The sequence below is a fragment of the Mus caroli genome, chromosome 11 (assembly GCF_900094665.2).
Source record: "Mus caroli chromosome 11, CAROLI_EIJ_v1.1, whole genome shotgun sequence".
Lineage (NCBI taxonomy): Eukaryota > Metazoa > Chordata > Mammalia > Rodentia > Muridae > Mus > Mus caroli.
The window spans coordinates 63,810,810-63,824,342 of NC_034580.1; the positions used below are offsets into that span (position 1 = coordinate 63,810,810).

The window sequence follows — 13,533 nt, forward strand, 5'->3', positions numbered from 1 at the left end:
GCTCCATTGTTTCTTCCGCCCCGTCTAGATTCCTCTCTTTTCAGCGAACTGCCATTCTCAGTTGAACCGTTCGTGTTGTGGACTGCGGGCAGGCCGCAACATGGGCACCCCTGGGCTGAGAGTTCAGGGAGGAGAGGAGGAGGTCGGGGTATGCCAGCCATGCTCTGTAACAGGTAGGGACTGAGGGATGCTGGGAGAACCTTGAGGTCCTCTTTGATATATAAAATATGCATCTTACCTAGCACATCCTGGGTCTGAAACAGAACAGGAAAGAATGAACCAAGTCTGACCTCTGACCTCCACATGTGTTGTTGGATGTGTGCAATGGTACATCCACGCACAAATACATGAATAAAATGTAATAAATGCAATAAAAGTGTAAAAGAAAAGCAAAACCAAAATATAGTGAAGTACAATTTCATTATTAGATAGGCTAATGAGGCACACACCAAAATCTAGAAAGATAGCTAAATAAGTAGAATTTAGCAGATGCTAAGAATGTTACTTAGAGCCGGGCGGTTGTGGCGCACACCTCTAATCCTAGCACTTGGGAGACAGAAGCAGGTAGATTTCTGAGTTTGAGGCCAGCCTGGTCTACAGAGTGAGTTCTAGGACAGCCAGGGTACACAGAGAAACCCTGTCTCGAAAAAAAACCCAATAAATAAATAAGTAAATAAATAAATAAAACAAGTTGGAGCCAGGTGTGACTGCATATACCTCTAACCTCAGCACTTAGGACAGAGAGGTAGCTGGATATCTGTGAGTTCGAGGCCAGCCTGACCTACGGAGCAAGATCTAGAATAGCCAGGGCGACACAGAGAAACCCTGTCTGGAAAAAACAAAAGGAAAAAAAAAACAAAACAAAACAGAGAATGCTGACTACATGGTTGAAAACAACGAATTGAGTTTTTAAAAAAAGCTTTTATTTTTAAGTAAGAATGCTCTTGTTTTATGAATGACACTAATTTGCATATTAAATAACCCTGTAGTAGAAAGCTTTGAGATAGTTTTAAACAGAATAAAAAAGAGGGGAGACTTTGGGTTACAAGAACCCTTCCCCTCAAAACAAATTCTTAGAATGATCCCTTTTTCTAAGAGTGCCAGTGTGACCAGTGTACCCAGCCTCTGTCATGTCTAGCACAAAAACACCATGGTCAGTGGGACTAAGAAAGCTGGGTTCACGGTCACCACCTCAAAGGAAGAGCAGGTGCTGAGTTCTCTGGGAGTGAGAAACTGGTTCTTGTTAACTTCCATACCCAGAGCTGAACTCACATATCCACCGTGAAAACAAAATCAAACAAACAAACAAATCTAAAGGCCTATGACGGAGTTGAAGTGAGAAAACCAATGAGCTTTCTATTCTCTTTCGGACTCTCGGATCCTTCTGTCTGCCGCCCGCCCATCCTTCTTACCTTATACTGCCCCTGTCTTTGTCCTGATCCTAAATTTTGGACAATTCTTTTTTTATTTCCTCATCCCCAAAGAATTGACTTTTGTTGTTGTTCTTTCAAGACAGTCCAGCTATATAGCCAACTTGGCATGGAACTTTCAGTCCTCCTGCCTCGGTGCTAAGTGATATGACTTAGTGTAGAGAAGCGCTTTCCTGACCACCCAGGACTCACATTGTGGAAAGAGAGAACCATCTCTCACTCCAGCTTTGACCTGGACTCTTGGCTGGCTGACAGTCACTCAGCCAGTAGTCCTACCCTCTGCCCTTGCAGGTGTCGCAAGTGCTGTTAATTATGCTGTGCAATTATACTGTGCTGTCTTTGTTCTTGCATCCACATGATCAGCTTGTAGCTTTACTGCAGCAGCAAAGAGTTAGCGCTCTCCCGGTCACCAGGGAGTGGCTTCAGTCTTTTTTAGTGACTTCATACTTAGCTCCTTGTTTGTAAGGCAGTCTGAGGTGGTCTCCCCGGTGGAAGCTTCCCAGAAGTCATCTTTAAGTTTTAACCTGCTATAATTAGCTGCATTAAACTGGGTAGAGGGGGCACATGCCTTTGATCCCAGCACTCAGGAGGCAGAAGCAGCAGATCTCAGAGTTCGAGGCCAGCCTGTTCTACAGAGCGAGTTCCAGGACAGCCAGGGCTACACAGGGAAGCCCTGTCTTGGTAAACCGAAACCAAACAGCTGCATTGACTGTAAGGGTAACAAACAGCTGCATTGACTGTAAGGGTAAAGGGAAGATCAATAATGTCTTACATAATTTCCTCCACGTCCTGTGGTGTGGTGGGGAGGGTGGGGAGGGACAGCTGCCCTGCCGGAGTCTTGCCTTCTACCTGTGTGGTGTGGTTTTTGAGCAGTCAGCTGCAAATCCTTTTATCCATCTTTCTCAGTGCTCTAACACTGCTATGTTAAGCCTTGACCTTCATTTTAACGCCGGCTTCTGTCATCATTGCAACCTGGCAGCTTTCACAGTGGGCCCTTCTAGCTGCCACAGAGAGCAAGCTTTTTTCCTCAGTAGAACTCGGGAGGCTGAGGTAAGAGGATGCCAGGTTCAAGACCAGCCTGAGCTTCATAGGGAAACCCTGCTTCAAAAACAAAGAAAGGAGTACACTGTAGCTGTCTTCAAACACACCAGAAGAGGGCATGGGATCCCATTATGGATGGTTGTGAGTCACCAAGCGGTTGCTGGGAATTGAACTCAGGACCTCTGGCTGCCTCCCAAGTGCTGGGATTAAAGGTGTGCGTCACCACCGCCCGGCTAAGATTTATTTCTAATTATTTGTATGCATCTGCGTTGGGTGTGTGCTTGTGAGTGCAGTGCCCACAGCGACCAGAGGCCTAGGTTCTCCTGGAGCTCCTGGGAACTGGCAGATGTGGATGCTAGGAACTGAACTTGAGTTAACTGCTCAGACATCTCTCTAGCCCTTAGAGTCGTCTTTGTTGCTTTGAAACAGGATTTTGCTCTGTAGCCTAGGCTGAGATCCCGGTCAGAGTCAGCTTCAGCTTCCATCAGATTTGCCTGTGGGCCTTTGTGCTTGTCTGTGCAGTATTTCCTTAATTGCTAATTGACACAGGAGCACCTAGCCACTGTGGGCAGTGCCACCCTGGGCAGATGAGCCTGGGCTGCGAGTGACATAAGGAGGCTGAGGGTGACATAAGGAAGCAAGCCAGTGGGCAGCGGCCCTTTGCTCCTCATGGTCTGTTTCAGTTCTTACTGTGAATTCCTTCCACCTTGGTTTCTTCAAGAATGAACTGCAGCCTGTAAGCTGCCATAAATGCTTTCTCCACAGGCTGGTTTTAGTCCGTGTTTTATCACAGCCACAGAAAGCAAACTAGAGCAATCCCCCTGCCTCCTGAATAGCTGAGATTACGGCTGTGTGCTGCCACATTCAAGTCTGGGTAGTTTTAAAAACAAATTTTGAGTAGATTATATATTTACATATAAATGTATAGCCTATATTTATGATAAGAAACATGGAGCCATAAAAGAATACTGGCACATTTAACCGTCTATGATGAATGTTGGGATGGGGCTACACTGGTAGAGGGCTTGCCTAGGACACACTAGATTCTGAGTTTAATCTTTAGCTCAAGACATAAGTAGTTAAGGCTGGCGGTGCATGCTGGTAACTCAGGAGAGTGAAGCAGGAGGATTTCCAGTTTGAAACCGGTGACTAGGTGACACTCGTCAACAGAAACAAGCAAACAAATAACAAAACATGTGCATAGTAAACAACAGACAAAAGTGGGAAGCAAAAGATGATATTTTCAGAAAGTATTTCTACATCATCTTGTAGTGAAAAAGTTAATGTTGACGCAAAAATCTGTAAGACTGTAAGAAAAGTACAAAGAACTTAAAATCATACAATAATTTTAAGGGGATTTCACAGGTTAGGAGTTAAAAGAACTATTACACATATGAAGGGGTCTCATGTTATCCACCATAAAAGGAATGACAATTGTGTATAGTTAATTAATTAATTAATTTTTAAGATTTGTTTGTGTCCAAGCATGACATGCATGCAGATGCCTGAGGGGACCAGAAGGGGGAACTGAATCCTCTGGAGCTGGGGATAGAAGTTGTGAACTTCGGGTGCTAGAGACTGAAAACTCAGCCTGGTTCCTTTAGAAGAACAGCAGATACTCAACACTGAGCCAGCTCTGTAGCCACAACATACTAATAATGGTGGAAAAGTTTCATAGCATATTGGAGATGCAGGAAAACCTGTCTTACCTGTTTGCTGAGTGGGAAGAAAACTTGGTAGCACACCAGTAGATAGCAATTTGGGAGTACCCATCAAAATCACAAGCACCATTTGGTTTAGGATTTCTTTTGTCCAGATTTGTTAAATCCTTATCTCAAAACTATGGCTGAATCTAGGGTCCATCAGAGCTAGGCAGGCTTTCTACCAGTGGGTTATATCACCATCTTTTTCATGTATTTTACTTTTTCAGTTTGATACATTGGGTCTCATTCGGTTTCCTAGGCTGAACTTTAATTTCCTCTGTAGTCTAGAAAGGCCATAAATGTAATTCTCCTGCCTCAGTTTCCTGAGTTCCTGGGATTATAGGTTTTCCCTCATATGGTTTGATTTTCTTTCTTTTTTGGTGTTTTCAAGACAGGGATTCTCTGTGTAGCCCTGGCTGTCCTAGAACTTAACTCTGTAGCCCAGGCTGGCCTTGAACTCACAGAGATCTGCCTGCCTCTGCCTCCAGAGTGCTGAGATTAAAGGCCTGTTTTACTGTGCCTGCCTTTGAACTAAGATTTTCATATTCAAGAATTCATTCTACACGTTTGCATAAAGGTAAAATCGAAATGTGTAGAATATCCTTTATATCTTTGCCTAGGTAGGCAAAAAAGGCACCAACAACCTAAAGTGACCACCTACAGTGGGTTGATTAAATTGCTTTATATCCATACATCAGGATACTCCCCAGTCATAAAGACGTGAGTTGTGTCCCCTACATGTCATGGAACACTCTCCAAGTTATGTTAAATGGGAAAAGCAAAGTGCAGAGCGCTACGTGTAGATTGTTCATGAGGATGAAGGAGGAAAGAGCATCCTATCTGGAGGGAGTGGGCACTGGTGGGTCAGCTGCCGGCAGGTGGAGCACCGGGGATGGGAGAGGAGCCAAGCCCCTCGATGCTGCCATCAAGGGAGGCAGTGAGGACCACTGTTCTGACCATTCGTCATCCATTTGCATTCCCTTTTCCTGATATTGTGCTTTGTACTTGGGTGGGGGAAACCATGCAGAGGAAGCAGATACCACTTAAAACAACCAGGTGCCGTGACCTAGGCTTGTGAGCCCAGCATTCAGGGATCAGCCCGAACTAGACAATGAGACCTTGTCTCCACAAAGAAGTGGCCCAGTGAGATAACTCATCAGGACCTGCTTGCTGCCAAGCTTGACGACCTGCGTTTGGTCTTCTTTGACACAGTGGAAGGAAAGGAAACCCTCCTACCAGCTATCCATGATGGTCATGTGTGATACCCCAATAAATAAATGCATTTCCCCCCCTGGTTTTTCGAGACAGGGTTTCTCTGTGTAGCCCTGGCTGTCCTGGAACTCACTCTGTAGACCAGGCTGGCCTCGAACTCAGAGATCTGCCTGCCTCTGCCTCCCGAGTGCTGGGATTAAAGGCGTGCGCCACCACGTCCGGCATAAATGCAATTTTTAAAACAAACAAGATATGACTTTTATTATTTATTTATCTGCATATGCATGTGCTAGCAGAGCGCTTCAGATCCGCCGGAGCTGGAGTTACAGGTGGTTGTGGCGTAACTGATGTGGCAGCTGGGAACCGACCTCCTCTGGAAGAGCAGCAGGCGCCACTGCTCCAGCCCCAAGATGGGACTTTTATGTGCATATGTTATCCTTTACTATAAAAAAGAATTGGCAAAGAAATAGCATTAGGTCTGGGGAGCGACATTCTATGGTAGAGCTTTGTTTAAAATGCACAAGGCCCTGATTTATCCTCAACACTGCAAACATAAGCACAAGAACCAAACCATCCTAAATGCGAAAAACAAAACACAAAACAAACAAGAAAAGTTGGGCTGGAGAACTGCTCAGTGGTTAAGAGCACTGACTGCTCTTCCAAAGGTCCTGAGTTCAAATCCCAGCAACCACATGGTGGCTCACAACCATCAGTAATGAGATCTGATGCCCTCTTCTGGGGTTTCTGAGGACAGCTACAGTGTACTTACATATAATAAGTAAATTTTTAAAAAATATTTTAAAAAATTAACAAGTGAAACAAATGAAAATCAAAAAACGAACCCATCAAAGCACTGCTTTAAGCTTAGCCCAAATGTATCAATGTCACCTGCTTCCAACACCCTAAGGGCATAGCACATGACAGCAGGACATTGATGAGAGCCATGTTTAGGGGACAAACAAAGTCCCAGAAATTAATGACTGCTCTGGCAGGGTTTGACTCCAGAGTTCATACTCCTGAGGATGGAATGAACTCAGGAGTCACTGTGGGAGGGAATGATCCAGCCCCGCCCCTCCACTGGCCCCGCCCCCCACCCCAGGTTCTAAACCAGGAGTCCTGGGAACTCTGTATGCTGACCTCAGAACCCTGAAGGAGGGTCTTAGAAGCAGCCTCCGGCCCTCCCTCCTGCATATTTCTGCGTTCTTTGTGTTAACTCTCTTTTGTTGTTAATTATCTATTTTTATGAGTATATGATTTTTGTGTACACATATACTTAGGCACAGCAGAGTCCAGTACCCTTGGAGTCCCGTGGGCCTAGAGTGGGTGAGATCCCCCAGGACTGGAGCTACAGATAGCTTCTAGCTGCCATGTGGGTGCTGGAAAATGGACCAGGGTTTTCTGGAAGAACAGTAATATTCTTAACTGCTGACCCATTAGTCCTGCGGGCTTTGTCTTTGGCTTGTTTTGAGACAGTGTCTCCTTTAGCAGGCTGATCTTAAACTCTGGATTGTCCTGCCTTCATCTTCCACGCGCAGGGATTAGGAACAGGCACCACTAAGCCTAAAAAGAGCTTCAGGAACTGGGCCTAGAGAGTTCACCACCAATTCCCTGCAACCGTGGAAAGCATCGCATTGTGCAAATACTGTGTTTTCTTCAGCACAAGTCTATTCTGAGTCTCCGTTCTACCTGTCTGTGTAAAACACTCTCTTACACATTTCCAGGTGAACTCGGTCATCCCACTGCAGTCTCCTCCCTCCTCCAGCACTGATCTAAACTTAGACTTTCTTAACACCACCACCGAGGTGGGCTGTGCTGAGCTGTGCTGTGCCGTGCAGTGACAGTCCTCTTTCTAAGATGAATCCTACTGGGTCCTTCCCACCCTTTACACCACGCCTTCATTTTCATTCTGCCGTTGCTGTTCCCAGAATCCACCAGGAAGAACAACTTTCCCAGCAATGTGCCAAGGCCCAACCTCTCCAAATTTGTCTGGGACTCTGTCCCTCCCATATCCTCTGTGTATGGCTAGGCAACATGGGTATCATCCCTAAATCAGGGTCTGCGATCTTACCTGCAGGGGTGCCAGGGGTGTTGGGCCAGGTGTGTGTGTGTTGCATGTGTGTGTGTGTGTGGGGGGGGGTTGTCTGCTCACAGTTTCTCTTTCCCCACTCTCCATGATGTTTCCTATCCAGACGCTAGGGGATTTGAACGTGAAATGATGGAACTGAGCATCTTTGTTCTCTGATTGGAAAGTAGAGTGGTCTCAGGGACAGCAAACAAGAGCCTCACAGCTGATCTGAACAACCCCTTCCACCACCACCAAAGCTCCTCTTTTTCAGGAGCCCAGCCTCACAAAGACCAGGCTAATGGTTGCTCCTGGAAGCTGGAGGCAGCCCAGAGCGAATTCTGCACCCAGTACGCCCTCCCCGGCTCTTTCACCTCCCCCAGACAGCTGGGAACTCACACCTCAGATGACAGAACTTGTCCTGGGGCTTCTGCTGGGAGGGGGTTGGGCACTGCAGCACAGGAGGCCCTGGGAAGCCCAGGAGTGGGAGGAGGAAAGCCAGACCCTGCCTGTCTCTGAGAATAAGGCTCTCTCAGGGATGTAATGAGTACTCCCACATCAGTAGGTCCTCCCCTAAAATGCCTCCTTCACCCTGGAGGCTTGCTAAATAGACAGCTGCTCCCCGGTTCTTTCTCTCCCTAGATGCAGGATGGGAGTGTGTACAGCTGCCTTGGCTGTTTAGTGTACTTAAAATGGAGCAATCAGGAATGGACCAGGCCTAAGAGAATATCCTATTGTGTTATCTAGATCAAGCCATTTTGACAAATATTGAGTGTCTCCATACGTGATACGCTTAGTGTTTAAGGTGCAGGGAGAGGCAGCTGGTTCTGTCAAGGTCACGTGTGTGGGACTAATCCACATGTAAAGTTGTGCCTATAACCAAAGTACTTCAGGTGCCACCCTTGTCTACTGTCTCTTTTCAGCCCAGGCTCTATGCTAGAGTCAAAGCTGAGTGGGGCAGTTGACCCCAGACGGGATCCAGCCTCTGGCACCACCAGACAGTCTGGGCCCTTCCTGGAGTCTCTAGTCTAATCTTTGTGGGGCCTGCTTGGGCTTTAACTGCCAAGTAGTACACCTGATCAGAACTTCATCTGTAAGGACCGGCAGTTTTCACAGGGTTCTCTCTCTCTCTCTCTCTCTCTCTCTCTCTCTCTCTGTGTGTGTGTGTGTGTGTGTGTATGCTTCTGTTACTCCTTTTGCCCTGACCCAGCTAGGAAATCAGAAGCCTCAGTCCTCCCTTGAGACGTTCACTTGCGGGGTGATGGGTGAGATTAGTCCTCACGATTCCCCTCCACTCCAGCGTCAGGATTCCAGTTATTAGTATTGCTCTGGCACCTGCCTTGGTCGTTTCTCATCTTTCCACCCTCAACCCATAGACCAGGTGTTGGGACCAGGTTGTAGGATGAGACGTTGGGCTATATGGCATAAGGACCCGTGTATCCTCTTCAAAGATGAGGGAGGATGTATGGGGGGGGGGGTTGTATGGATCTCGGTTGTGGGTGCCAAAAGAGGCAGGTGCCTTGGGGGTGGCGGTGGGTTGGCGAGCTGGCCCCACAACCAGACCCAACTAGACGACCCCCCGGCCCTGCAGCGCCCCGCCCCCGCGGTCCGCTTGCGACGTGTCGCCTGCCGCGCCCCGCCCACGCCGCAGTGCCCGGATGCGGGTGACGTGCAGCCGCCATCTTCCAGTCCCGGGTAGCCAGCGCCAGTCGGAGCCAGCGCGAGCCGCCGCCGCCGCCGTCGCCGTCACTGCCTCTGCCAAGTCCTCTGCCCGCTACCCCCGCCATGTAAGTCAGCCGCCTGCCACTCGCCACCCGCGGATGTTCTGCCCCTTGCGGGCCGCCACCCCAAGGAGTGGACCGGGAAACACGGGGGTCCCGCCGCGCCTCTCGTGCCGCGGGCCAGGCTGGTGCCCATGACTGCGGGTGTATGCCCGGAACCGGGTCCCTGGCGGTCTGGCACGGGCGATGGCTACCGGAGGGAGCAGACCCAGAGTCCACCCTCCGCCCCGCCCCTGTCACCATGGCCGTCAGTCATTTCGGGTCGACCCCGGGCAGCATCTACGAGGTCGCCCTCATTTAACCGGAGGGGAAATTGAGGCATGAGGAGGGTCTCTCAAGGTCACGCAGCTCAACCGCTTTGGGGCCTTAGAGTGACTGTCTCCCATCGGGTGGCCTTCTCGCGCAAGAGAGGACTGGAGGGACTGTGGATGGACAGGTGGATGGGTGGAGCCCCGGCCGTAGGGCCAGAGGCTTCAGGCCTCGAGTCTTAATCCGTTTCTCTTCCTTAGGTCGGCTACCGCTGCCACCGTCCCGCCTGCCGCCCCGGCCGGCGAGGGTGGCCCCCCTGCACCTCCTCCAAACCTTACTAGTAACAGGAGACTGCAGCAGACCCAGGCCCAGGTGGATGAGGTGAGTGTGTGTGTGTCTGTGTCTATGTGTGTCAAAGATGCAAGATGATGGGCTGGCAAATAGGTGTGGGAGCCCATCTTGGGTTGAAGGTAATGACAGTTTATGCTCAGTGGGTTTGGTCGGAGACCTGCCTCATCCCCTCTCTGTCTCCCTGTTAGCATGCACTTGGAAGGGCTGCAGGATGAATCAGTTGAGCTAGCCTGGGGTGTGCCAGCTGGGGCAGGTGTGCCCTGGTGATAGGCGGATCCAGGCCCTATAGATAGAGGGTGTTGCTGAGACATCTGAGAGCTATGGCAGCGGCATGCCCCTGATGTGTGCTCCTTGCATGTCCCCTAGGTGTGCTAGGCATGTTCTGTGTATGTCCTTGGCATGTTAGCCTGGAAACATCGGGGTGCATGTTCCACTTGTGTCACGATGGGCACATGTTCAAGAAGTGCCCTCCTTGAGGCATGCCTTGGCACACCCCCCTGCCTCGTGGACCCCTCCCTCAGGTGGTGGACATCATGAGGGTGAATGTGGACAAGGTCCTGGAGCGGGACCAGAAGTTGTCGGAGCTGGATGACCGTGCAGATGCCCTCCAGGCAGGGGCCTCCCAGTTTGAAACGAGTGCAGCCAAGCTCAAGCGCAAATACTGGTGGAAAAACCTCAAGGTAAAGGGAGGAGATGGGGACAGGTGGGGGGGGCAGTGGGGGGGTGGGGTGTCACTGTGTCATTCACCTCCCTCTCACTCTTAGATGATGATCATCTTGGGAGTGATCTGCGCCATCATCCTCATCATTATCATCGGTGAGTGGGGCCAGAGGCCAGGGCCCCTTCCCTGGAGAGGTAGAGGCTTTCCCTGGGGAGCCTGGGCTTTGAAGGTCATTAACCTAGTTTTTACTCTGCAACCAAAACACGCTTTGCTGCTATTGGCAGTTCTTACTCATTTAGAGCCCAAAACTTGAGTGTTGTATAGCCCTGCTTTCCCTGGTTATGGGTAAATCCGGTTAAGATTTTGGGACGAGGAATACTGGGTGGGTCCTGGTGTTCGTCTAGGAACCCTTTGAGCCTAAAAGCTCCATCTGGGGATTCTAAAACTGGTGTAGGAGACAGGAAAGGGTGAGGGTCTCAAACACCAACCACCAGGATACCACGTAGTCCACTGTTTGAAAGCTGCTGTCACATGCCCAGTGCCTTAAAGGTTTTATGCCCCTTTGTCCAGCCGTGGAGTGTAAGGGACCTCAGTACCCACTTGCCAAGTCCCTTTGAAGAAACTGAGGCTGAGAGGGAAGGGATGTCAGACAGTGGGGGAGTGGGGAGGCTTGGAACAGGGCCAGGCCTGACACACTGCTTTCTTTCTCTTTCTCCCCCTCTCCCTCGTCCTCCTTTCTCCCCCTCTCCCTCGTCCTCCTCTTGCCCTCTCTCCACAGTTTACTTCAGCACTTAAATCCCTGAGGAGTCTGCCCTGCCTAAGAAGGGCCTCTCCCCCACCCCCAGCCGTTCCTCCACCTCTCAGCCATATCTTTCAGCCCCCTCCCTTGGATCCGTGTGTGTGTGTGTCCGTGTGTGTGCCCCCTGTAAATAGCCAGCTGTTATTTATACATATATAATATTATATATATTTGGTCTGTTTGTAGTTTTATTACTAGAAGATTTTTCCGGTTGTCCTTAACACCCCTTCCTGAGGTTCCTATCACCCCCCTCTCACCCTCTGTCCCTTTTCCTCTTTCCTGGTCAGCCCCAAGTCCCTTCATTTGCATCTGCTATGCAATAGCCCCTCTCCTCCTTCCCTTGGATTTAACCGATCTTTCCCTTATCTTCCCTGTACAATCCCAGGCCCTCCCAAAACAAAAGCAAACCCCACAGAAACAAACAGAACACCCCACCTGTCTAGGCTTCCCTAGGCTGCATCTTTGTATCCCTTGGGAGGCTCTGAGACTGGTTCCACTTGGTCCTAAGAATCCCAAGATTTTCTGGGAGCTTCCAACATGTTGATTAGCATATCATTGGCATACGCTGTCTGTTTCATTTTGTTTTGTTAGTTTTTTGTTTCCTTTCTGATCCATCACTCTTCACTCTTCTGTGTTTTTTATTTCTTTCTTTTCGGAAGAGTCAGTCTCCATTGGTCCTCTTATCACACTTTTATTAGCACGACATTATCTGCAGGTGGTGGGGAGTCTGGACTTTTGGGGAACCAGGCTGCTCTGGACCCCAAGGTTTCCTCCTCCCAACCCCTCTAGTCTAGTTTGCTTCCCTTACCCTGTTTCCCACACCTCTTGTACCCTCCTCTCCCTCCCCCAGCTGGTGTGTAAGTGTCTTGGAGTTCAGTGTGTTATGATGGACCAATAATTCTGCCACTCGGGGTCTCTCCCTACATTCCTGCTCCCCAGTTTTCATGTGGGGCACTCAACTGACATTCCCAGGGGGTCTCGCTCCCTCCCATCTGCCTGATCTGCTGCCTCCTCCCATCAGGAGAACTGGGGGCCGACCACAATCTGGTTCTTTGAGGAGGGGTGGCTCCAGTGTGTGGGGGTCATCACTGCCTTGGGGAGGAGTGGGACAAAACAGAATCCCCCTAATTCCTGCCTGAAGTCTCTGGCCTCATCCTTACTAGAGGTTGGACTGAAAACTTTCCTCCCCAGTCTGGGGGGGGGTATTACCCCCATCACTGCCCAGCTCCTCTGACTGCCCCCCTGTATTCAGGGTGGGGGTACTAGTCACTGCCAATATGTGTATGGGACTTGCTGGAGGATGGGGATCCTCGTCCTTCTCCAGGGCTGTTGAGCCCAGAGAGAGAGAGTGTGAGAGAGAAATCAAGCTATTTCCTTGTTGAGTACAATGATAGAGGAAGGATCTAATCTTTTAAAATGGCACAGTTTTAGGGGTCTGAGGGTACAGCCCCTTAACCTACTTTGGGGGGTTGTTCCCCAAACTCTTGCCCCCCACACACCAGGTTTTCTGTGTGGAGGGGAACCAAGGAGATCTAAACTGTGGTGTGAAAGGGTAGGAGAGATGCTGGGGGTGGGGGTGCTTGTGTTTTAGACCCCCAATATTATCCCAGTGTCCCCTGCCTTCCTTCTTCCCCTGCCCCCTGCCCCCAATTCTGTGGCGCATCCAGATTGTGAAAATGTACAATAAACGTGTAATGAGTAACCACGTGGTGTCCAAAATCTTTTTCTTAATCAGTAATAAGAATATTGGATTTTCAGGTATGGGGTGGTTGAAAGATTCTTTGGGAAGAGCTGGCTGGCCTGTTGCAGGAGGCCCTGACCTTGGGCCCTGGCAAAGAGTAATTCCCGAAGTGGCCACAGGGGGCACCAGCAGATGAGAATCAGAAGTATCACTAAAGAAAGTACCTGATGTCTAAAGCAGGTGAACTCTGCAGTCTGGGATTACCAGCTTCCCACTCCTGGCCAAGAGTGAGCTGCTACCACAGAACTCCTTTATCTCCTAAGTGTCACTTTTAGCCCTGTACTCCTGGACCATTTCTGTGGGGGCATGTCTTCCCCTGTCCATCTCAGTGCCGTACATCCAGATGGGCCAATGAATGCTTGAAAGGATCAGCCTGATGAGGCAAAGCTGACTGTGGCATAAAGCTAGCTATAGATGGCACACTACCCTTGCACTGCGTTGTGTGACTTACTCCTGAACTCTTGAACTGGAAGCATCACTACCCCCTTATACTTCAGCAACAC

The 13,533-nt window shown here is 49.6% G+C and overlaps 1 protein-coding gene across 2 annotated transcripts; it reads left to right on the plus strand.

The window, feature by feature from the left end:
* The first annotated feature begins 9,109 nt into the window (after nt 1-9,109).
* Vamp2 (vesicle associated membrane protein 2) lies at nt 9,110-12,994 on the plus strand. 2 transcript variants are annotated; one of them, XM_021178123.2, is made up of 5 exons: nt 9,110-9,235; nt 9,739-9,859; nt 10,351-10,509; nt 10,594-10,645; nt 11,269-12,992. In XM_021178123.2, coding segments are annotated over exons 1-5 (351 nt in total). In that variant the 5' UTR covers nt 9,110-9,233; the 3' UTR covers nt 11,286-12,992. The 2 variants fall into 2 exon arrangements, with proteins under 2 accessions (XP_021033782.1, XP_029340035.1); XM_029484175.1 differs by lacking the exon at nt 9,110-9,235 and adding an exon at nt 9,253-9,515 and having other exon boundaries at nt 11,269-12,994.
* Nucleotides 12,995-13,533: the final 539 nt, after the last annotated feature.